We start from the raw sequence: 27,009 nt of genomic DNA on the forward strand, positions 1-27,009 counted from the left end.
GTGAAAATCGCGCTGCGAGGCGTTGTGAGCATGTAGATCGGCTATTTTCCCAATGTCTGAAAAAAAACGAGTTTTGACAGTTGTTTTACACAGGTTTCTACGCTTTTTTGGGCTGATATGGCAGCCTGGAACGGTTCAAGTGCAGCTAAACTTGGCATGTTAGTAAACGCGCCACAATTAACAAAAATGCATTGCACCTGTGCAGCTGACCTGCGGAACCTGGGAATATACCGTTTTTGTCAAGCTGGGCAGAATACAAGTGTGGAGAATATGATACCTTGTTAAAGTGACCATTTTGTAAAATGTTGCATTTGTAGTTATTTTACTGTAATTTAACAACATAATAGACAAAGAGACTTTCATGGATTTATATTTAAAAGTAACTTTTATTTTCCCCGCTGGACCCAGGGTATGGCAGCTGCATAGCATACCCCTGCCATACCCAATTGACGCCCCTGTACAGGCTACTTCTATTGTGCTTTGGGACAGCTGTAGCTTAGTAGGTAGAGAGGCAGCCTGGTAAGACCATCTGGGCAGTCAAACTAAAACAGGAATTTCCCAGTGGGATTTAATAAATGTCACACCTTGTTTGTATCTTGGACAAATCCAGCATAGCAAAAAAGCTATTACAAAGAACTTGGGTTTTTTGCGCAGTGCCAGGTTTAAGCAGGGTGTTGCATGACAAAACACTCAAATGAAATGGTTGCAGAAAAACTATCCTACTGGGCCTTTTTGTCAATATTGTGAAACAGTTCTTCTAGAGAAGATGACCTAGTCTTTAAGACTCCAAAAGACAAAAAGATGGGGTAAATGGTTAGACAATTTAGGAAACAGACCAGATCTCTTGTGATTATTGGTTACATCCTTTTTTATGGTAGCCTACCTCAAGTCCTGTAAACATTTGTTTCTGTTGTCATTGACAACAGAAACAAATGTGCCATGACCTCTTGTTTGTTCTTTGTTTATCTGTTTTTAATTGTCTTTTTAATCTATGTTATTATGTTTTTATCTGTATGTCTTGGGGGAAAAAAATCTAAATAAAATGTCATACCTTGTCCCGACATAGTGTAAAACTTATAAACACACAAAAGTGTGTCAGTGAGTGGAAGGAGATGCACTTACATATGCATCAGTCAGTGCAGGCTGACTAAAGCAAAAATAGCCACCAAGTTTGAGGCGAACTGCAGCTATAGGACTACTGAGCCTGCAATGATAGATGAGACAGCGTTTCTTGCTAATATTTGCTCTGCTTTTCATTTTCTGTTCACACATTTTGAGCAGCAGTAACATTGAAGCTTTTTGCATCCAACAACCTTTTCATAAGCATTACATTACATCATGGTCAGTTTTCAGATACTTTTATCCTATCAAACACAAATGTCCAATAATGTATTTTATTTTGGTCAGTGTTAAGATAAGGAAACAGACTGTGTGTGCGTGTGTGTGCGTGTGTGTGTGCGTGCGTGCGTGCGTGCGTGCGTGTGTGCGTGTGTGCGTGTGTGTGTGTGTGTGTGTGTGTGTGTGTGTGTGTGTGTGTGGAGAGAGTGAGTGAGTGAGTGAGTGAGTGAGTGAGTGAGAGAGACAGAGAGAGAGAGAGAGAGGGAGAGATTTGTTCTAATTACATTTAGTTATTCACATCTACTCAGGCTTTTGTGTGCACCCCAGACAGTTTTCAAGTTGCTTTGACATTCAACTTCAAACTCCATGTTACTCCACGACTGTCTGACACGTCTGACTGATTATCCTTGGGAAGGGGAGACCTTAATCCTTTGCTATTAGTTATAACATTATGTTGATATTTTCTGGGATTAAATGTTGCATCAAAATCCATTCATGCATCAAATCAAATCAAAGACTGCATGAAAGAACTAGTCTGAAAATGACTCCCTATTCATTAGAAAGAAAATATATTTCACCAGAACCAGGGACGTGTGTTTTAATGAGTCTAACATGGAGACTCTTACCAGAGGGTGTTTCAATGAGTCTAACATGGAGACTCTTACCAGAGAACTCCTAAAGTGACTAAAGCTGAGCCTCTCAGTTCTAGGAAGTGTTGATATCAGGATGGTGATCGAGTTGCCTTGCACAATTTTATAACAGTGTGCTGGAACATATGGGAAATGGAACAAGTCAATCCCGATGACAACCTTTTTGCGGCCCGCGGCGGCTTCATTCCTAAATTGTAGCTACTATAAACAGCCCGCCTGCACCGTCAAACAAGAATATTTTATTGTATAATTTGTCAGGACTCCTTGTTCTCTGTTGCCTCATGAAGGGGTAAAAGAAAGGCTATTTTGTTATATTTCTTATACCTTGCACGTCTGGTTACATTTGGTAATGTGAGTTATTTGTGTTTTGTTCAGAGCACACACCTGACAAAAGACCATTGATATTAAATATTGATAATAGTTAAATAGTTAATTAAATATTATAATTGTGATGCATATGCATGTGACTTTGTTATGGTCCGACCGAAAGTCCATTTTGTCAGGAGACACGAGATATAGTCGTCACTTGTTTTAATATTTTCTAACATGTCCCCCTTTGAAAAAGGGTTGGCTCTAGAGAGTAAAATAAGATGTAAGGTCAAATAAATAAAAAGTGCAAAATAATCAAGATGCCGAGTGTAAAATAAATTAGATGCAGAGAGTTAGATAAATAAGTCATAAATAAATAATAATGAGTATATTCATTATTATTTATTTCCCTTTGCAAATAAATAAATACATAAATAAACAAAATGCAGTGAGTAAAATAAACAAGAAGATGCAAAATACGCACTGATATGCAGACTGCATTTGTCAACAGCCGTTTAGAAAAAAAAAGCGGATAAAAAGAAAGAAAAACTAGAAGTAGTGCTCTTCCGAGCACAGGTCTCCGTCAGGTCAGGTAGGTTGTTGTGGCCTCCTGGTGGCGCTAGACCAATGAGAAAAGGGTGCCATGTCTTCTTGGGCCTTTCACGCAATCGGACGCTCCGGAGATTAGCTGTTTGTTAACAACCCTCTGACATCACGCTCTGGTTTCACTGTGATGTCACACTAACAGAATCCTTTTTATGCCCATATATGGAGTTCCCTGATGTCATCAATTTAAGCCCATATCTAGCAGGACTTCATATGGGACTGCCCATATATGGAGGCCACATCTGCCACATACTACACTAACAGAATCCATATATGGCCAAGACAGCCCATATCTGTGTGGCTGGTTCTCCAGACAGGGACCTCCATGTATGGTCATGAAAGGGTATGATGCCAGATGTCATAGACGTCATAGGACTTTCACATAACTAATCAATTTTTGTTGTAGTCTATTGTTGTTTATGTACTGACATATTATCTTGCTTATTATATTGATGTATTACCTGCTTATTGTAAGTCGCTTTGGATTAAAAGCGTCTGCTAAATGCCTAAACTGTAAACTGTAAACATAACGAATAACTGAGTAATCTCCAAATACAATACATTGATCTCCATATGCAGTATGGGTACGAGGGGTCTCCATATATGGGTAACTGGTCCGATATATATATCTACAAGGCCCACAAGGCAGCCTCTGTGGGGGGTATTTATATGCAAATATCGTGGCCAATGGCATTGTAATACTAAACAATAGGATCCAATGGTGATGTTAATGTGAAAAAAGAACAGGAAAACAAATTATTTAAACTCTTTTTTTTTTATAAAATAAAAATGTGTCCAAAAAGCGACAGTGGGCCTTGCAGGGTTAATGGAGATGTAACTGCACCAACTCCTCAAGCATATGGTTGGCATTTGTAGAGCTGCTCTGAAAAAAAAAAAAAAAAACGTATAGGTCAGTCCTGTCCTTTTGGTATCTCTCTATCCATCTGTTTTCACATTACTCGCAAATTATAGCATCCTCCAGACCCAAATGAACATAAATCAGGTCGGTGAAAGTGCAGAAGTTTTCCCATCTGTCATAAAACAATGATTTAAAGTACGAGTTGTCAAAATATGGTGCTGTGAATTAATTCGCGGTAAGAACACAAAGCCTCCATCTCATCGGGGTCATTTATGGTCTCCATTAGTTCATAGGTAGGCCTATCCCCTCACAAAATATGCAAAGAAGGCAATGTAATTAGCAATAAAATGTGTTTTATATTTTATGTATCTGCTATTTTTCTGAAGATTAGAAAATGTTCTTATCTGTATAGACAGGCCCAAAATTGGGACCCCAATGTTAATGTCAACTGGACTGTCTATTCTGGACATGTCCATCCTGATTCATTGCTTGCCCGAAATAGCATGCCACAAGGCCAAGGGTTAGGTTTGGGGTTAGGGTGGGGGGATGCATTTCCTGTCATCTCCAGGCAAGTAAATATTTACAAAAGTGCTTATGGCAGTGATTCCCAACCTGTGGGCAGGGGCCCACTGGTGGGTCGTGAGGATATTGCAAGTATAGGCCTGATTTTTATGATAATATATTAAAAAAACATGCTATTTTTATTGAAGAAGCTCACAATGCTCACAATGCTCGGAGGCTAGGAGGTGCTCTTATTGGGCCCCTCATTGATTACGGAGTCCTTGTCTGGTATCGCGACGCCCCAGCTGCCTTAAAGTTAAAGCTCCAAACAGCCCAGAACAAACTAATTAGGGTTGTGCTTGGTCTCCCTCCTCAGACCCACCTTACCGATCATCACCACGAAAGCGTGGGGTGGCTCAAAGTAGCTGACAAGAGTACAGCATCTTGCAATGGGCCTGGTGTACAAGATACACTACACCTCCAAGATACCCATGTACCTGACAAACTACTTCTTAAAGGTCAAGGATGTTCACGATCACAACACCAGAGGCAGCTCCACTAATCATCATCAACGTAGATTTAACACTAAACAAGGCTCTAACTCGTTCTCCTGCTATACCATCAACATGTCGAACGCCCTTCCACAATCCTCAAAGGAGAGCAAATCCCTAGCCTCCTTCAAAATTGGTATGAAAAGTCACCTTCAGGCGGCTGCTAAGCCCCCATGCTCCCCCCCACCCTTTTTTTCTGCCTTTGTATTTGATGTTATGCTTTTGAAACTGATATTATCCTAGATAAAGTACAATGTTCTATCCGTCTGTCTTTCAATGTTATATGAGATACTTAAAGTGTGGTTCCTGTGGAAATAAGCCTCTGCTTTCTAGGATCTCCTTTTAGTTGACCTTGTACCAGTGATTTGTACTGTCATGAAACTGTACTTTTTTCTATTGCAAACTTCTAATAAATTCTTCAATAAAAAAAAACAGGACAGTACAGATTCAAACCCAAGAAGGCACAATGGCTTGTTTACATTTTGGTCCTTCTGTACTCAATTTCACAGTGGACCACACACAGGCTTATGGTGTCAGTCATCATGATGACTCGTATGAAGAAAGCTCAAGTAGGCTCTCTACTGTGTGTGTCCTCTCATTATGTGTCACTTACATTTGTGTCCCATGCTGACCGGACAACCTCTGTGAGGACACTGCTCTGACGTCAAGACAAGAAAAAAAGAACGAGCACGTAGGCGAAATCTCCATATTCTGAGAACTGTAGCCTAAAATAGCAGATCTACAAACTCGCAACGCCTCGCACTGCGAGGCGTTGTGAGCTTGTGGATCGGCTATTTTCGGCAAAGAGGTTTGGTGCAGAGGGGAAAAAGAGCAGAGTGAAAGGTCAAGTTTATTAGGTGTTGACGGTTCAAGTGGTTAAATATCTGAAAACACAAATTGACATGAATCCACAATACACTGATGATTGTGCTGTCAAACAATGACACTATATGGAATCCATGAACAGGTTGTGGGGGTCCCTGCTTCATTTCTCTCTCAACTAAGGGGTCCTTGGCCTGAAAACGTTGAATACCCTTGTGTTAGGCCGAATAGATTCAATATAGTCTATGCCTTGTGGGTCCATCTACACATTTAAATGAATAGTCCAGACTTTATATTACTGTGTTGATAAGTTAAAAATGTTTGACTTTTGTATGGAAAATAACTTGTGGCAGTCTTAAATGAGAATACATCGGTAAGGTATATACAAATCTGATGTAGGATTTTTTTTTTTTTCAACTGTGATCTACTATGATCTGATGTTTATAAACTCAAATCTTCTATTATTCATAACACCATCGGTCACATACTGTCAGCCTGGTCTGGGAACAAAAGCTTATTTTATCTGTGAGACGAGAAAACATTTCCTCCTTGATCCAGCAATAAACAAAACCAGCATGCGATGGCATTTGCACAGTGGGTTATCATACAGTACTATACAAGCCCATAAGGCTCTCAGATTAAAAAGATCAATTTCTTGTGTCCTTGTGACCAGGGCAGGAATTTCATGGAGGCCATGAAGGCCATGGCCGTCCTTGCCCCTCAGTTTGGCCTTGTGCCCCTTCAAAAAATGGCATGACCTGAGGCCACAGTGGCCTTAATGCCCCAGCTGACTGTACCACTTTCTCCAAACGCCATTGCAGAGAACCATACCAAAACATGTCTTCCAAGGCAATCTGAACAGTTTAAGAGCTGCGTTTCTCATATGCCATTTGACATTAACATTCTAATAAAGAACCCAGGTTTTTAAAGCAAATGAATAATGTGGATGATGTCAATATGACAATTCTTCTCTAATTGCCTTTAGTGCTTTGAAAAGTTCAAAGCTATCACTTTGGAAAAATTAGAGGTAAGAAAGTAATAAAAGGTTCAGAGATGGCCATGGAAATAATAACAATAATACACTTGACTTTTAAAGCATCTTTTCAAAATGGATTATAAATTGCTCTATCTACACCTTCCCTCTCAGCTTTCCTACTTTCCTACATAAAATGAAGTTCAAAGGGATGACTAACCACTCTCCCTCTTTAAAAACACAGCATGTGTTCTCCATCAACACAGCATGTGTTCTCCATCATGTCTACGGACTAATATACATTTAGTATTTTATTCATGGTAATATTATTGACCACTTTTTTTGTAAGTCCGTGGCAAAAATATATTTTTGGGTTGATGACCAATGCAGTAAGTTTGATTTGTGCAGGGCTGAGATTTCACTGCAGATAGTCTACATTTCAAAATCATCCTAACCCTTAAATTCAATTATTTCTTTCAATGGACTAAACCTTGTTTTATTTGATGGCCTTCCTGCCCTAGCATTTGGCCTTTGTGCCCTCCCAAAATTGACAACAACAAAGGCCAATTGGCCTTGCCCCTAAAACGACGAAATTCTAGGCATGCTTGTGACAGTACATTGTGTCTGGTTCACTTTGAAACGTATCATTTATTGCATGGTCCAACAGTTAGATTATATCATTGATATCAAATGTCACATGTAGGCCTACAGTATTTGTCTGTGCATTTGTACATTTATTTGACCCTTTTGTCTGTTGAGAACTTCTCTTTAAAGCCTTTATGTTAAAAACCAGGGGATATCTTAAAAAGGCCTGGAATAAATTCCTTACCAACACATTTCTTCACCAATGTGTTTGTAAAGGTGTCTAGTAACACATCTCACAAAGACTGAAATTCAGTTTCCCTTGGAAAATCTTTGACAGCTAGGGTAATTCTGGGTCTCATTCACTCACTATACACTATACTGAAGAAATCGAGAGAGGGCGAGATCATTTAGCGACCTACAACTGGGTTGCAACCTGGTCGGTAGTTTTCACCGACTGGGTCGCTAAATCTACCGACTGGGTCGCTAAATATACCGACTGGGTTGCTAAATCTACCGACTGGGTCGCTAAATCTACCGACTGGGTCGCTAAATTTACCGACTGGGTCGCTAAATCTACCGACTGGGTCGCTAAATCTACCGACTGGGTCGCTAAATCTACCGACTGGGTCGCTTAATTTACTGACTGGGTCGCTAAATCTACCGACTGGGTCGCTAAATTTACAGACTGGGTCGCTAAATCTACCGACTGGGTCGCTAAATCTACCGACTGGGTCGCTAAATCTACCAACTGGGTTGCTAAATGTACCGACAGGGTCGCTTATCCACCGACCGGGCTGCTAACCCTAACCCTAACCCTAACCCAAACCCTAACCCTAACCCTCGGTAGATTTAGTGACCCAGTCGGTAGATTTAGCAACCCAGTCTGTGATTTAGCGACCCAGTCGGTAGATTTAGCAACCCAGTCGGTGATTTAGCAACCCAGTCGGTAGATTTAGCGACCCAGTCGGTAGATTTAGCAACCCAGTCGGTGATTTAGCAACCCAGTCGGTGATTTAGCGACCCAGTCGGTAGATTTAGCGACCCAGTCGGTGATTTAGCAACCCAGTCGGTAGATTTAGCGACCCAGTCGGTAGATTTAGCAACCCAGTTGGTAGATTTAGCGACCCAGTCGGTAGATTTAGCAACCCAGTCGGTGGATTTAGCGACCCAGTCGGTAGATTTAGCAACCCAGTCTGTGGATTTAGCGACCCAGTCGGTAGATTTAGCGACCCAGTCAGTAGATTTAGCAACCCAGTCGGTGGATTTAGCGACCCAGTCGGTGAAAACTACCAACCAGGTTGCAACCCAGTTGTAGGTCGCTAAATGATCTAGCAACCCAGTCGGTGATTTAGCAACCCAGTCGGTAGATTTAGCAACCCAGTTGGTAGATTTAGCGACCCAGTCGGTAGATTTAGCAACCCAGTCGGTGGATTTAGCGACCCAGTCGGTAGATTTAGCAACCCAGTCGGTGGATTTAGCGACCCAGTCGGTAGATTTAGCAACCCAGTCGGTGGATTTAGCGACCCAGTCGGTAGATTTAGCGACCCAGTCGGTAGATTTAGCAACCCAGTCGGTGGATTTAGCGACCCAGTCGGTAGATTTAGCAACCCAGTCGGTGGATTTAGCGACCCAGTCGGTAGATTTAGCAACCCAGTCGGTGATTTAGCAACCCAGTCGGTAGATTTAGCGACCCAGTCAGTAGATTTAGCAACCCAGTCGGTGGATTTAGCGACCCAGTCGGTGAAAACTACCGACCAGGTTGCAACCCAGTTGTAGGTCGCTAAATGATCTCGCTCCTACTGAAAAAATCACTCCCAAAAAATATGCCTTAAGTGGGATCTGAGCTAGGGGTCTAACTAGATGTTTTTAATTATTCTGAATCCATTGCAAGCATTTGTTTTGCACAAAAAAAAACATTCATGGTGCTATAAACAGCCCATAAAATGATGGTTTAGTGATGAGTCATCACTTTTCACAGTGGTATGGGGGTCCATTTCTAGCCCAAGGAATGTTTTTGGTGCAAAACAAATGCTTGCTATGGATTCAGAATAATTAAAAACAACTAGTAAGACCCCTCACATCCCACTTAAAGCTATACTGTGTAAGATTCTCAACTAGTGGTCAGTAGCCATATAGCAAACCGCGGTCGCGTTCGCGTCTTTCGCCCGTTTTTCGTACCTTCACACCCCCGCGTCTGCCTCCACAACGCCGAGAGCTATCTTTAGAGGGGTCCCTGGTTCCTGGGCGTTCAGGCATTCCGGAGAAACGGACGACTTCACCCTGCCTGGTAGGCGAGATTACTTTTTGAGTAAAGAGACACACGGCGACTACAAATATGGCGACCCCACTTCAAGACCAGGGCAGATAAGCTGTGATTGGCCGGTAGTGTACCATGTGTGCATGATCGGCGATGTGATTGGGCAACGTATACACAACGTATACAGATGATGCAGATTACGTCATCATGGCGCGAAATTCTCCCCCCCTCACGGCTCATAGAAAACATATAAAGAGAAGGCTTCAGAAGCTGAAAATAACGGAGTGGGTGTTCTAAAACTTTAGCGATTTAACAGTTAGGACAATTTTAAGATTTGTTTTATAAAAAAAGTTACATAGTAAAACTTTAAACGTTATTTTTTGGGAGTGATTTTTTTCCCCTATAGTATAGTGTATATGAGTGAATGAGACCCAGAATTACCCTAGCTGTCAAAGATTTTCCTAGGGAAACTGAATTTCAGTCTTTCTGAGATGTGTTACTAGACACCTTTACAAACACATTGGTGAAGATTTTTTTTGGTAAGGAATTCCAGGATTTGACACCATTTCTAAAGATATCCCCTGACTATAAACATTACGTCAGAAACCTTGTATCTCCATATTATTATTATTATTATTTTCCTTAAATTAATGCCCTACTTCATGGTAGAAGAGCATCGTGCAAAAATTGTGAAATTTTTCCCATCTACTGACAGTCGGTAAGTACAAAAGTCAATACGGGTCCCCTAGGGATATTGTTGTGTCAATTGTTTCTTTTGACAGGTAGATAGACAGCTTATTATAAGATTTCATTTGCAGAATCGATCCAGAGTGTAAAACACATTGGGCTGTTGCCATTTGCTGGTCTGTAAGTCTGTGAGTATTGAATGCCCACACTGCACAGAAACAAAGTCAATACCACCACTGAGCAATTTGTTTTCACTTTCTCTAGACTCAATTCTACTTGTCTGTTCTATTCTTCTCAACACAACAAGCTGTCCTTTGTAGAAACACCTCAAAATGGACTGGCCTTTCATTGACAAATGAACATTCCATTCACGTTACAAGAAAGTTGAAGCGACCAAAATGAAGAGGACGGCCCAGAGCCTTGTATTAGAAATAGTCGCGCCACTCCCCTTCACTTCATGGGGCCAGGTCTTCTACATACATGTTATACATGTTTCTGACCCCGCATTGTCAGAACTCTCTATACAAGGCTCTGAGCCACTTGACAACACTCCGCCTCCAACACTGAAGCAAACACAAGACGAAAGACGTGAGGTTACACAAGACACACAATCCAGAGGAATTATGTTCAATGTGAGCGGCCGGCTTAAAAAACTGCTTTTTTGTAACTCCGAGAGAAGACTACATACAATACATGGAGTCCATGACTCCATTTGACATTGTTTTGATTCATTTCTACCCTCGCGGCTTGCAGAGTTAAATTTCAGCTTTAAGCGAGAGGGGAGATCAATCTCACAGACAGACAACCGATGACAGTTTTTCACTCACAAATGAGAAAAACGCCACGGCCAAAGATAAAATCGCTGCCTGGATTATTAAAACATGCTGCCGAGGACCTGAGGGAGTGTGGTGCCCATCGGTCAGATAGGCTGTTGAATGGGTCTGTAGCCTCGCACTGGTGTATACAGAGTCACACACACAGCGAACACAGGCGCTGTTGCATGTAGGGCAGGCTAAAGTCACTTTTCCATGTGCACTATAGGCTACTGTGCACAACCCATAACCCATGCACATAATTTGGGAGCACATATCTTCGAACGGGTAAAGTCTAATTATATTGTAAGTAATGAACAACAGTCAAAAAGCCAACGTTGCATTCAACTGTGTGATGATGCCTTAGCCCCCTCCCCCCACAGTGGTGGAAGACAAAGTACTCAAATAAAAGTATCAATACCGCAATGCAGATTTACTCTTTTTACAAGTAAACGTCCGATATTCAAAATGTACTTTGGCACTGTTGCAGCCTAGACACCTAAAAACCTGCTCAAATGCACTGCTCCACTTCGATCGGATGGTTTGATTTTTTTCTCTCTCTCTGTGTTCTAAGGCTTTTTCAGTTGCTATGATACGCTTTTTTTTTTTTTTCAGAAAACCCCAGGCCACAGAAAATCCACTGGATGGTTTTTCTTTTCTTTTCTTTTTTTTGTAATTGAGTTCAGGAGACCTTTAACGTGTCCTACTTTGTTGTGTATTACCACCACCGGCCGGGCTGTTGTATTAAAACCACAGGAGTCAATCAAGCTTCTCAATGTCACAGGGTTCACAGACAAACGCCAGGATTAAATGGATTTAATATCAACATTCAGTAAACATCATAGACAGATCACAGCCCTGGTTCAAACCGACAAGTTGGAAATCTGTCACAGCTTATCAGAGGGTACATTTACAGTGACATTCCTGACAGACAGTTGTCAGGAACAGGGGCGTCACACCAAATTCTGGGGCCCTGGGCACAAGGATTCACTGCGGGGCCCCCCATGAATGTTAACTATTGAAAAATAGCAGATATACAAGCTCACAGCGCGGCACCGAGTGCCGCGCTGCAAGCTTGTAGATCTGCTATTTTTGAAATATTTTGGAAAAAGTGTGCAAGAAACCCATGTTTCCATGTCAGTGATGCTCAAACCTTTTCATGTGAAGGACCCCCAAAATGATCTGAATTTGGCCACGGACCCCCATCTCAAATTATTTAGTTCCAGGGACCCCCCCCCCCCCGGAAGCAAAATTTGAGTTACAAATGTCCGCTTAAAAAATACATATTCAAAGATTTGCACACATTTTCACGACTTTTCAAAAATAGCAGATCTACAAGCTCGCAGCGCGGCACTCGGTGCCGCGCTGTGAGCTTGTATATCTGCTATTTTTCAATAGCTAAAGTTACTAAGGCCCCTCCACCTTGGGCCCTGGTAACTCAGTCCCACTTTCCTAGCTACCCCTAGTGACGCCCCTGGTCAGGAATATGAAATTATACATGGCTCAGTAAATCAACTGAATCAGTTGAATGAACTACTACCCCAAACAACGTAGTTGTTTTACATCCAGTCCCCTTGGGTAACTATAGGTTTCAATAAGTGGCACAGTGGCATACATTTCAAATAGTGAAAATAGCCGCTCTTCAAGCTCACAGCGTGAGCATGGAGACACGTTGTTGTTGCTATAGTTTTGTCTGTTGGTGGGGAGGCGTTCTAAATAAAATGTACTCCGTAGTTTGTACGTTTGAATAATAAGTCCTTTTGACCACCACTGTATAGTATACGTACGTATGCATCAGCCTCTATAGCATTAGGAATGGCACAGATTTACAGTAGGCTAAATCTACACCAACCGTGCCTTCAAAGGTATCAATTACTAAATGTAAAAAGATTTTGTAGATTGAATATTCAATCTACAATAGATTGAACATTCAGTGAAAATAGCCGATCTAGAAGCTTGTAGATTGGCTATTTTTGACAAAGAGAGAAACAACTCCTTCCATTTGGCATTTACCCTAGAATATGCACATCTTAACCCTATTCTGGGCATGTCATGATAGGTGAACATTCATGAAAAATAGGCAAACATTCATCGGAAATAGTTGTGTAGAACTGCAATAATGTTGGCAAAGAGTTTAATTGGTTCTCAACCAGTGGTCCCCGAGGGGGTTCCCGGTTCCAGGTGGTCCCCAGCTAAATGATGGAGAGTTGGTAACCAAATGGACCCTTATAGATCTTTTATATTTATTGTTAAACACCTACATTGCTTAATTTATAAGACGTCTACACATTACTAGAGAATGTAGAAGAATTGTAATTGTTAAGTTTGCCTGTTATCTCTCCTATGGTACCAACATCAATACAGCATGGAATTGTGGACAAAATCTTATCCAACAAATACAACAAAATGTTCCAAGTTTTGGATCTGAGAGGCTAAATGTCATCAAATGGTGGTTCGTGGCTCAAATGCATGAATAAACTAGAAGCAGTGCTCTTCCGAGCACAGGTCTCCACCAGGCCACACAAATCAGCCTGTTATAGCGCCACCATGAGGCTGATTTAAAAAATGTGGGGCAGAGGTTCAGAATTAGCATCCAGGGAGTGTGTGTGCTCAGTTTGGCAGCGATCGGGCCAACGGCGCCGGAGATTAGCTGGTAACAACCAGGCCACACAAATCGGCCTGTTATAGCGCCACCATGAGGCTGATTTGAAAAATGTGGGGCAGAGGTTCTAGATTGGCATCCAGGGAGTGTGTGTGCTCAGTTTGGCAGCGATCGGGCCAACGGTGACTGAGATTAGCTGCTCACAAACTGCGAGGACGCACGCACGCACGCACGCACGGACGGACGGACGCACGGACGCACGGACGGACGGACGGACGGACGGAGGGGAAAACATACTCTCCCTCAGCCTTCGGCTGGTGGAGACAATTAGACTGCACTCTGTCCAGGTGCCAACTTGCTCCTTGTGCACTTGTGGCCATATGGCCTGCTTGTGTGCCAGCAGGGGGCGCAAGTACTGCGAACGGTGCTGTTCGGTGCTGTCTGTATGTACTGTATGTGGGTGGGCAAGTTGGCACTCTGTCGAGGTGCCAACTTGCGCCTTGTTATTTATATTTTATACTTGTTCGCACTTGTTGTCTAGAACTGCACTCTGTCGAGTTGCGTCTTTTGTAGTATTATGGCCTACACCCTAGCCTCCCATAGCCAGGCTTACTCATCTGCGAAGAGAAAAGCCTGGTCAAGATATGAGGCAGAGAACGTTCTTGGAGGTGGGGCTGAATATTCGCGGAAGTTGTCTTCTTTTCACAGTGCGGTGTCCCTGCAAACGTATTCCCTGCTGGAAATAAATTGTGTCTATAGGTCTCCTGCTCTGTCGGTTGCGCTCACAATAAACAATATATAAACTAAAACATTGATTCAGGTGATGTTACACCTATTAAGCGCGAGTTAAGAGCTACAATCTATTTTTGTTTTAAACAGACCCACACTGCATGACGTAACTTCCGTTAAACGCAGCACTTCCGCTAGAAATCTTGGAACCAAGCGGAAGTCATATCTTGGCCAGGGTGCCACTGGCGATGCCTGTGACATCACCACTGGCATCACCAGGAATGCTGGTCCCTCATTGGCTGTTAATGATGACGTTGCCAGAAATACTGGACCCAACGGGCTTAAAGGGGCACTCCACCACTTTTCAACCTGTGTTCATATAATTGGTCCTCACTCAAAAATAGCTTTTTTTTTTTTTTTTTTTCAAAGGAGGGCTGTGGGCAGGTCAGAAACCCATCGTCTTGTGACATCATCGATTTCCAATCCAGCTTATAGAAACTGCAGGCTTTCTAGTCCTGAAAAGTTGCAATTTTAAAGTGGAAGCCATTGTTCTCGCGATAATAAAAATCTAAATATTTTTTTCAAAAATATTGATACATTTTCTTTTTAGGAAAATGATGATGTCACAAGACGATGGATTCTGAACTTCCCACAGCTCTCCTAGGAGACTTGGACTGAGTAGGAAAAAAATGTGATATTTTATCATGAACATTAGTGAGGACCTATTATATGAAGACAGGTTGAAAAGTGGTGAACTACTCTAAAAACACACAGCTACCTGCTGTACCTACCTACATACGCAGCCCAACGCAGTACTTGCGCGCTCTGCTGGCGCAAGTAACAATGGCCCTTGGAAAAGTAACGCTGTTAATTCCTGGCCATCTTCACTTCCTAAGGGTGCTTGTCGGGACATTTCTCTGATGTGTATCACGATGAAAATCTGTTATAAAGGTCAAAGACATGTTCTGACATGCCTTCACTTGACCCTCTGATAATAAAAGCTGTGCAGCATTCTTGAAAACAAGTATGCACTGTGAATGATGTGTCCGTCCTTCCTTCCTTAAAGGGGTCATAACATCAAAAAAATAAAAATATCTTTTCATGTTTCCTGACCCATTACACCCCCCAAAAGATGAACATTCAAAATTCTGTGGTTTTTCTGTAATCTGTAGTTTTTTGAATAATTAGGCTCAGAAAAGTGGGTTCATTTGCCTCTGGACGTACGCATCATCATCCAGGGGAGGATGTGGTTGTAGGACGGTAAATGGTAAATGGTGCATTGGAACGATACACAGTGGAAAGTAACATCAAAGGTGATACACCCTCCCCTACAACCACACCCTCCCCTGGATGATGATGCGTGCGTCCAGAGGAAAACAAACTCACTTTTCTGAGCCTAATTATTCAAAAAAACGACCGATTATTACAATTACAGAAAAAACACAGAATGTTGAATGTTCTTCTTTTGGGGGTGTAATTGAGGTCAGGAAACATGAAAAAAGCTGCAAAAAATATTTTTATGTTTTTGATGTCATGAACCCTTTAAAAATGAAAGCTGTTAGAGGCAGCTTGTTACTCTTTCATCAACCTTTCTTAAAGTATGCTGTATAGATTTTAATCATGAACATTTTATATTCTCTTTCATTCCTCACGAAAACATTTTATGAGTTCAAAAGTGAATTGCTAGGTGTGTCGTGTGGGCAGTATTGAACAACATGATAACGTTGACAGCATACAGATGTAATCAGTTACATTCCTGAGACTCCACGCTGCATACTTATGCATGCTTATCTTTTTTTATCTGCCTGGCCCTTATTCTTATCTCCTCTCTCTTTTTATTATCTGTTCTTGTGTTGTTATTACCTTTCGATCAATATATCCTCCTATCCTATCCCAGTGGTTCTCAACCTTTTCAGGCCGTGACCCCCAAAATAATCATATTTTAACTGGGGACCCCCACCCTGACGAGCGCTAAGAGTTGAGGAATTACATTTGGCATAACACGGTTCTATTGTGAAAATAGCAGATCTACATGCTCACAACGCCTCGCGCTGCGAGGCGTTGTGAGCATGTAGATCGGCTATTTTCACAATTTCAGCCTCTAATATTTGACAATTTGGCCAAGGTTTAAAGTCATTTTAGAGGTATTAAAAAGTCCTTAAATTGTCACTTTAGAAATGTGCAGATACCCTCTATACACTTAAACTTTATGTAGATTTGTTTACTGTTGAGTGAGAAAACAATGTTACACATTAAGTTAATCATCTGGAGACCCCCCAAAATAATTTGGGGACCCCCCTGGGGGTCCCGACCCACAGGTTGAGAACCACTGTCCTATCCTATCCTGTTGAAGCCTCACAACCTCTTCTGGTATCCCGCCCTGCCAAATGAATGGGACATTTTTTAGCACTCTATTGACCGCCTTCACACATACGATGCCAGCCAAGGAGTGTGTGTGCAAAGTTTGGCATGGATAGGGGCAACGGTGCCGGAGATAAGAGTAGGGCCAAAAGTGTGACGTGAAGTGACGGACAAGTTTCATCAGTGGTGTGTAAGATGTCTCTTATAAGTGGGACTCAATGACTTGGGTCAAAGCGTGAGCCAAAGCTCCAGTCTGGATTTGTGAGGCCCAGACTCTCCAACAAGCCAGCAGCAGCCACTAGGGGATCAAGAACTTTTAGGCCAAAACTATGATATCCCTGGCCAGGAAGTTGTCCCAGGCTCAGAATCTGAGCTGAGCCCATATACCGGGGGTAGAACCATGTGCAAACCTTCAAAACTTTCAGAATAGAAACCAAACAACAACACTACAACAATCTGCAGCCCATGTTTCGAGGCGAATCCTACCAGACTACCAGGCTCTAAACCAGGCCAGCAGCAGCAGCCAGCAGACGGTGGGGCTTGTCATTAGCTTGTGATCCATCTGCATAAACATCATTGTGTGTGTGTGTGTGTTCGGTGCCATCTGTTTCTGGTGAGTTGTTTTGGCTTAATTGCTTGAGACCTTGGTTTAAACATACACACTATTTTGATTTATTGCAATCAGACACTGCCTCCCAGAGAGAATCCAGCTGTGGAGAAGGAGTTTGTGATTGTCACTGTGTACTAAATTAAAACAACTTTCTTGGTCTCATAATGGACTCTACCACACAAAGAGTGAGTGTTGAGCACTACAAACCAATGATGATGAGGGTTAGAAGAATCAGAATCAGAATCGCCTGCAAAAAGCAGGAGATTCTGATGTCACAAATTCTCACAATTAGTAGATATTATAATAATATATACCATCATACCATTTATAATATAAATGGTGTGATGGTATATATTATTATAATATCTACTAATTGTGAGAATTTGTGACATCAGAATCTCGTTTATATTATATGATATAAAAGGTTTATTTGGGCAACCAGACTAGTAGTCTACTTGTCCAACTTTATTCCATCTTCCATCGTCTCCTAAGTAAACTTTTCTTTGCCGCACTACTCCTCACAGTTTTGGTGGCCATTTGTCAAATCGACCGGCTTCATCGGGACACGCATGGCTGCTAGAGATATGTTATATACAGTATATAGTTTAATTTATATACATTTATTTGTGAATTAATTTTCTCCATTGACTTTAATTAAAAATTACACTTTTCCCAAATATGGAGATGGCTGACATCATAGATGTCTGACATCATAGACCACATGAGACTGACATCAACATTAAGCCCATAGAAGGTCCTGGGTTCGATTCCCTTAATATTGATGACACAGAGAACTCCATTTAATGGCCATTAATTTATTAGTGAATACATTTTCGTGACTTGCAATTTCCAATCGCATCTTTCTAGTTACTTGCGGCAGCAGAGCGCGCAGGTATTGCGTTCGGCTGCGTACGTATGTCGGTGTCCTTCTTTGTTTGAGCCCGTCGCCCAATCAGGGACCAGTATTTCTGGCAATGTCATCATTAACAGCCATTCCTGGTGATGCCAACGGTGATGTCACTAGTGGTGAGCGGCTGAGCGCACCTCATGGCGTGCTCTGCTGGCGCACAACTTGGCACAAGGCCCAAGTTGGCACCAAGACAGAGTGCAATTCTAGTTTATATTATTATTGTGATATATAAATGACAGAATTCAGTTCCCAGTGGATTCCACAAGGCCACTAAACTGCTCCACGTGGCTAGTCCACAAGACGCAAGCTGTTATTCATTTCTTGTTGTTTTTGGATTGGGCTGAAATTTGGAGAAATTTGGAGATCAGCAATGATGTCCTCAATACGACTATTACAAAAGCTACATGCAAGTAAGTGCCTTTATTATCATTACATCGAGTCTGAAATAGGCAGTGTTGCCTATATCACAGTGGCATCAATACAATCTTAACATGCTAAGTGCAGAAAAATAGATGCAGAACAAAAAGCTTGTATGACAGAAACACCAGAAGCTGCAGATTGCCACCACATCAAGTCAGAGATCCACATGGGAGCCTTGCCACTATTAGACCACATCATTTTCTGTTGCACTGTGTTGCAAAGCCAGTTGTTCCTCTGGGACAAATTATCATAAGTGCTCCAATCAGGGGCGTCACACCAAATTCTGGGCCCTGGGTACAAGGATTCACTGCGGGCCCCCCATGAATGTTAACTATTGAAAAATAGCAGATATACAAGCTCACAGCGCGGCACCAAGTGCCGCGCTGTGAGCTTGTAGATCTGCTATTTTTTTTAAATCGTGAAAATGTGTGCAAGAAACCTATGTCAAGGACCCCCAAGATGATATGTATTTGGCCACGGACCCCGATCTCAAAATATTTCGTTCCAGGGACCCCCAGAAGCAAAATTTTAGTTAGAAATGTTCGCTTAAAAAATACATATATTGAAAGATTTTCACACATTTTCACAACTTTTCAAAAATAGCAGATCTACAAGCTCGCAGCGCGGCACTCGGTGCCGCGCTGTGAGCTTGTAGATGTGCTATTTTTCAATAGATAAAGTTATTAGGGCCCCTCCACCTTGGGCCCCAGTAACTCAGTCCCACTTTCCTACCCCTTGTGACGCCCCTGGCTCCAATATTTTAGTAATATTTTGAAACTGATGAGGAACACCCCTTTTATCAACAAAATAAACCACACTAGACTAGAAATTCTACACTGGATACTAAGTGGGTCTCATGTTGGGATGATGACACCCACCCTATAAAAAGATCCTATATAGAACTTCAATCACATTAACCGGAGTTAAAAACTTTAATCGCAAGTATCTTCACTAGTATCATCTTTAGGATTAGTAGGCATGGCCACTTTCTTGCTACCCTGGCTGCATTTGATTTCACTGCAATTAAGATTGACTTGTTTTTCTTCCAAAATGTGCTTTTCGACAATTAGCAACTGCAGTATTTTGAACCTATGGGGATGGAGAATTTAATAGGCTATTAATCAACTTTGGTTTCTTAAAGGAGCTATAGTCAACTTTTTCATTGTAGGGCCGACACTTTGTTTACATCCTAGTCTATAAACTAGAATGTAAACAAAGTGTCGGTCTGACAATGGCCAAAATGATTATTTTATCATTATTTTACGCTTTTTGTGGTCATTTTTGAATAGAAACACATATATGAAGCTTATTTTTTTATAAAATATTTTCGAAACATTATTGGAGCTGTGTGGAACACAAGCTCCCTATACGTGGCCGTGTGTGTGGCCGTGTCTGTGTGTCTGTCTGTCTGTCTGTCTGTCTGTAGCCTACAGGACCTTTTGTGACCACACGAGGGCGCTGTTGTTCAGGCCAGGCCAGACACCCACACACACACACACACACACACACACACACACACACACACACACACACACAGCTCCACTTCGAACAGAGGTTCGATTTTTTTATTTTAGCATCTGTTTTTCAAGAAAAAGTTGACTATGGCTCCTTCACTTCACTGGCAGCTGTGCTTGTCACAGCCCCTGAAACTCTGCAGGAAATAGTTTGGCTGATGGTGCGTGTTAAGCCTTCTCTGCCTCAAAGCCCCCAGTCCTGTGCAGTAGCATGCCTGTCACGTAGAGCAGCAACAAAGTCCATCTTAAAGTTCAACATAAAGGACCCAACATAGGTTAGTCTTCAAGTGTGTTTCACTTCAAGTTCGATCCTACATTCTTTACAGTTGTCCAGATGTTCTTTGCTATCCTGTCAAGTGTGTTCTTGTGAAATGTAGGTTTAAATACTTCAAAAATAAGAGATGTTTTTGTGTTAAAACTTTGAACACAAACACATTTCTTATTTTCGAAGTACGGTAAATAGATTTTTAACCCCGCTAGCAGCGAGGCTCTAGGGGTTGTCATTGTTTGAACATCCTACCACTTTGGCCCTTAAGTAAACAATATAGCTCAGAAACGACTGGCTGGAATTGCTATGGAACTTGCTGTGAACCTTTATGCAACCCCTTTAGGCCAAAATGTCCACTTGCAGATATCTGAAAATCGAATCGTCAGATTGCCAAGAAGTTTATGGACAGAGCATTAATACTACACATTTGTCCCCACAAACTTTCCTCAAGCGCCAACTTTAACCCATAATATCAAATTTGATGTATCATAAATAGGCAGAATGGCAGACTGAAGGATGAACTCTACTGACTTTGTTTACAGCCAAGGCTCTAGCACCTTATTCAGTGAATATATAATATGTGCCCCTCCCCCCACCTGTCCATAAATAATATATTAGTTTTCCCTTTTCTCTCATCGATAGCCCCATTAGTGAGAGCATGGAGCAAAGTTGTCGGTTCAAACCCCTGGTCTGGTTGGGGGTAAGGAGGAGAGCCCTGCTAACAGGGCTTTTACACTCTTCATCTTGTTTTCCGGTGTTTGGCAAAGTGCATTTAACTTGACCTAGTGTAACTGTGAGGTTGGACTGGTTGTCTGTTCGGACACAGAATCTTGGCGAAAGCCCTTCGGAAGCTGCTGTGGCAAAGGGGGTACAGGAACGGGTTGATAGCGGAATTCAGCCACAGAAGCCAGAAGGAGATCTCGTACCAGAAGTGCTCCACGCACGTACCCCTGCAGGCAGCACGGATAATCATAAGTAGCGTGTAAGGAGCCCAGCAGATCCCAAAAATACAAACAAGGATGGCCAGGGATTTGGCAATCTTTTTGTCACGGGAAAGACGAGACTTCTGTGTCCTACGGGGGTCCTTGGGTTGACAAAGCCTGGAAGATCTCCTGCAAGGTGAGATGTTGTTCCTCTGCAGGAAGGCCTGGCTTATGTTACGCTCCCCACTGGACGAGGGCGTCTGCTGCTCGTCATCCTCGATCCCCGCGGAAATAGCCGCGTTCTTCTCGCTGGACGACACCTTCCGTGTCTTGATGAAAAACACAGACCAGGTGTCCCTGTCCTGTGGCGTCCCAGCCGGCTCTCTTGGCGCTCTTTTTGCGGGGGCCTCCGCGCAGACGGCCCTGCTCTTGTTTCTTTGGTGGATGTTCACGTAGATGCAGAGGTTGAAGAAGGCCACCGAGAAGAACGGCGAGAAGAACTCGAAGGTGGAGGCGCTCAGGAGGAAGTACCAGGTGAAGTAGAAGTCGGCGAAACACTGGTCCTCCGGGACGACGCTCCGGCTGGCGATCAGCTCCCAGAAGATGATGGCAGGGCCATAGAGCAGGAAGGCCAGCGCCCACACGGCCACCATCTTTACCACAGCCTGGCGGGTCATGTTTCGCTGTGCTCTGTATTTAACCTGTGGCAAAAACCAACAGACTAGGTTTTATCATAGGGCTGGGTGATAGGACTTCAAATCAATGACACGATTATTCCAAACCTTTGCCTTGATTACTCTTTGTGAACGGTTATGAAAAAAACAATAATAGTGAAAATAGCAGGTCTAAAAGTGTCCCAATGCAACGTGTCGTGAGCTTATAGATCAGCTATTTTCACATAGTTTGTATGCCACTATTGTACAAAGAAGTGGTTAATCAGACTATATATATATATATATATATATATATATATATATATATATGTGTATATGTATATGTATATATATATATATATATATATATATATATATATATATATATATATATATGTATATGTATATATATATATATATATATATATATATATATATATATATGTGTGTATGTGTTTTAATTAATTGTCCAGCCTTAGCGCTTTGATGAGCACGCACAGCTTGTGAGCTTATTGATGGGCTATTTTCTGCAGGCGACACCAACATAGCGTACGATACTACGATGAAGTATGAATTAAGCATAAGAGCACTCCCTAACAGCTGTATAAGAAGAACATCTGTATTCAAGTTCCATCCTAACCCCCTGCCCCTTTCGACCTCTCTTCCTATTCAGAAAACCCCTTCGGGACCAAACTTTGTATTATGTTTTTCAAGTGAAAGAGACAATGCATGGCATTCAAACAGTCGCTCCATTCTTTCCCTTGTCCATTTTATCTCCCTCACCTCAAACACTCCATAACTAGTCTGCAAAACAAAATCATTATGTTACTGTTACAGAGTACAGACATCTGTCACTTGATTTATTGATGAGGATATTGATATTGCGTTCAAAAGCTGAAAACATACAGTCATAAACAACTGAGCTTTGTTGCCCATCATGGATGTTATTGGCTCTCCTCTCACAACATTGAGTGAAGCGCATAATATTTTGTCAATGGCCTTTGAGGACTAAGGTCTTAAAGGAGCTATAGTCAACTTTTTCATTGTAGGGCCGACACTTTGTTTACATCCTAGTCTATAGACTAGAATGTAAACAAAATGTCGGTCTGACAATGGCCAAAATGATTATTTTATCATTATTTTACGCTTTTTGTGGTCATTTTTGAATAGAAACACATATATGAAGTTTATTTTTTTTATAAAATATTTTCGAAACATTATTTTTATTTTAGCATCCGTTTTTCAAGAAAAAGTTGACTATAGCTCCTTTAAGTCAAGTCTCACAAAATCAAACACAACAACTGTGTACAAGAAGGGTTATATAACAAATGTTTTGCTGCTGCACAAAAGCAACAATAATAATACATCAAAGATGCTTACTTTCTATCATAGCCTTGAATAATTCCACCCCCACTAATATCTTTCACCCAATGCTGCCAGAGCCTGGATTTGGCACCTGAATTTCCCCAGTGGGATCAATAAAGGTCTTATCTTATCTTAGCTTCAGGCAAAAGTATTATTTCCTATCATGTATTACAAGTAGGAAGCAGAGCTGACTGGAAAGCCCATAAAAAAAAGATAATAAATTACAATATGACACTAATGTTTAGATGTACACAGTTTCCTCAAGAAATACTAACTGCTACTGTTGACACATTCTAATTATTTACACAGTTTGACAACATCACATGGTTCCAAATTGTATGAGTGAGTGTGTGTGCGTGCAGGGGCGTCACAAGGGGTAGGAAAGTGGGACTGAGTTACCAGGGCCCAAGGTGGAGAGGCCCTAATAACTTTATCTATTGAAAAATAGCAGATATACAAGCTCACAGCGTGGCACCGAGTGCCGCGCTGCGAGCTTGTAGATCTACTATTTTTGAAAAGTTGTGAAAATGTGTGAAAATCTTTGAATATATGTATTTTTTAAGCGAACATTTCTAACTCAAATGTTGCTTCTGGGGGTCCCTGGAACTAAATATTTTGAGATCGGGGTCCGTGGCCAAATACATATCATCTTGGGGGTCCTTGACATAGGTTTCTTGCACACATTTTCAAGATTTTTCAAAAATAGCAGATATACAAGCTCGCAGCGCGGCACTCAGTGCCGCGCTGTGAGCTTATATCTGCTATTTTTCAATAGTTAACATTCATGGGGGGCCCGCAGTGAATCCTTGTACCCAGGGCCCAGAATTTGGTGTGACGCCCCTGTGTGCGTGCGTGCGTGCGTGCGTGCGTGCGTGCGTGCGTGCGTGAGAGAGAGAGAGAGAGTGCTTACTGCTCTGGTGACAGACAGGAAGCGGTCATAACTGATGAGGACTATGTTGTAGACGGAGGCGGTGCAGAGCAGGTAGTCCATGACCAGCCACAGCTTGCACAGTCCTCTGCCCAGCATCCAGCGGCCTGTCAGGTTGTAGGGGATGTACACAGGGATACAGAAGGCACCTGCAAACAGCCGTGGACACTAAGTAACATGTACTGTGAAGTGTGCTTATAGCCAGTTTAGCCTATATCAGGGGTCTTCAATGGTAAATGGTGCATTTATATAGCGCTTTTATCCAAGGCGCTTTACATAGATTGTGCATTACATTCACCCATTCACGCACACATTCATACACCGGTGGCGGAGGAAACTATGCAAGGCACCAACCTGCTCACCGGGAGCAATTAGGGGTTCAGAGTCTTGCTCAAGGACTCTTCGACATTAACTCAGGGGGAGCCCGGATTCGAACTGGGAACCCTTCGGGAACCCTTCGTGCTCTAATAACGGTTTCTCTACCCCTGAGCTATGCCGCCCGGGTCTTCAATGTTTTCAGGCCAAGGACCCCTTAAGTTGAGAGAGAGATGAAGCAGCCAGGGACCCCCTAACCTTATCATAGATTCCATATAGTTTCATTGTTTGACAGCACAATCATCAGTGTTTGACATTTTGGATTCATGTCAATTTGTGTTTTCAGATAGGCTATTTAACCACTTGAACCGTCAATACACCACTTGAACCGTCAGTACTTAAGTGAAAGTACAACATAGTGGCATTAAAATAGGCCTACTTATAAGACTAGAGTACCAATCATTAAAGCCTATACAAGTGCAGAATGTCTAATTACATTATCATAATAATTGGATTGTAGGATTGCATTAATGTGGTGAATCACTGGTGAAGGCCAGGCTGATTTTAATGACTTTAGTTTGCTGCTGGGTAGCTCTTCATCATTTATCAGTTATTGAATGTTTTGTATTAATCTAAATCTGCAAATAACTAACTAATGTCAAACAACTTTATGTGGAGTTAAAAAGTTACAATAATTGCCAGTGGAGATTTAGTGCAGTTGAACAAAATGGAGATACTCAAGGAAAGTAAAAGTACCTCAAAATTTGACTTATAGGCCAGGGGTCTTCAACAGGGGGTCCGGGACCCCTAGGAGGTCCTCAGAGTTACTACAGGGGATCCTCCAAATCTTTGAGTGATAGAAACTTTTTTATAATAACCACTTGATCCCTAGGCTAGCGTCCATATTCGGAGAACTTTAGCCAGAAATAGCAGATCTACAAGCTCACAACGCCTCTCATTGTGAGCTTGTAGATCAGCTATTTTCGGCAAAGAGCTTTGATGTAGAGGGGAGAAAGAGCAGACTAAGTACAGAGTGAAAGGTCAACTTTAAGTAACATTTTGAATGCTGGACTGTGTGCTACTTTTTAATATTTATTTAGAACCTCTGCAGTGTTTTCAAACCATTATCGTGGTAAAACTGAGGAAATGAGAGAACACCCAACACTGGTGCCTTAATTACAGGACATTGATTGATTGATTGATTGATTGATTGATTGAAGACTTTATTAGAAGTTTGCATAGGAAAAGGTGCAGTTTCATGACGGTACAGTTCACTGGTACAAGGTCTACTAAAAGGCGGTCCTAGAAAAGACTAAGCTTATTTCCACAGGAAACCATTAAAGTATCTCATATATAACATTGAATGACAGACGAATAGAACGCAGGACTATGCAGTAGATATAGTCATGGGCTAATAATAATTCATATGTCATATAGGAAGACATTGGAAGGGGTCGATGTCCATTGATTGATTGATTGATTGAAGAGTTTATTAGCAGTTTGCAATAGAAAAAAGTACGTTTCATAACAGCACAATCACTGGTACAACAAGTAAGCTTTACGGCTTATTTAGGCCTACAGAAGAGGAACCACTTTGTGTATGTATCTCATTTATAGTTTATAGATTCAGTCACAGACTGCTATAAGTGCAAATGAACTCACCCACAAGAAAATCAGATACAGCGAGGTTGAGGAAAAAGTAGTTACTTTGATTTCTCAGCGTCTTGTCCACAACAAAAGCCATGATCACCAGAGCGTTCCCTGCCACAATGACCACGTCCAGAATGATCATGAGCCCCGCCAGGATCACCAACAGGTAACCCGGCAGCTGGGCTCCAGCTCCGGCCCGACCTGCAGCTACGTGATGGTCCGCTGCTGGAGTTGAGTTGACGCTACAGTTAAACCCCCAATAATAAGCGTTCGTCGCGCCCGTTTCCATTTCCAAGGCCGTTTATAACAATAAGTGTGGCGGTTGATTCCACAACAAGTCCACACACGAGATCCATTGAATTACGAGGCGCGACGTTTCATTAGGAAACGAACGGGGATTTGGATCCATGCTGACCGAGGAGCCTTTTTCTCTCCTCCGAAATCTCAGTCCGGGTGGATGTTCCGTGAGCTTAAAAAGATCCGAATCCTTTCTTTCCTTTCATTGTGTCCTCTCTGCGTCCTGCTGCGTGCGTATGGCTGCTGACTGGGTGCGCTTTTTTCCCACAGAGCGCACAGACTAGACTAGAGCGCTCAGCGCTGGTATCCAAACACTGGGTCGGGACCCTTTTGTGCGTCGCGGGGTCCCGCCGTCGCGGACACATTTTTATGGGCCCCTTATTTTAGTTTCCTACATTTTGGTTTTAATTGTTATTATTATTTCAAAACATTTTCAAAAAGGATAGGGCTAGCCCCCCAAAAAAGCTAAATTTGTCATGAATGAAAAACGAATTCAATTATTTTTTTCAGTGAT

General features: G+C 42.0%; 1 protein-coding gene across 1 annotated transcript; it reads right to left on the reverse strand.

The window, feature by feature from the left end:
- Positions 1 to 21,136: 21,136 nt before the first annotated feature.
- On the reverse strand, positions 21,137 to 26,487 carry LOC308286108 (histamine H3 receptor; the record flags this gene model as incomplete). The annotated part of the gene is made up of 3 exons (XM_080727065.1): positions 21,137 to 21,988; positions 24,216 to 24,382; positions 26,211 to 26,487. The coding sequence occupies 3 exons, from the start codon at positions 26,485 to 26,487 to the stop codon at positions 21,137 to 21,139; spliced, it is 1,296 nt and encodes a 431-aa protein (XP_080583191.1).
- Positions 26,488 to 27,009: the final 522 nt, after the last annotated feature.

The sequence above is a fragment of the Nannobrachium achirus genome, assembly GCF_963921795.1.
Source record: "Nannobrachium achirus genome assembly, chromosome: 1".
Classification (NCBI taxonomy): Eukaryota; Metazoa; Chordata; class Actinopteri; order Myctophiformes; family Myctophidae; genus Nannobrachium; species Nannobrachium achirus.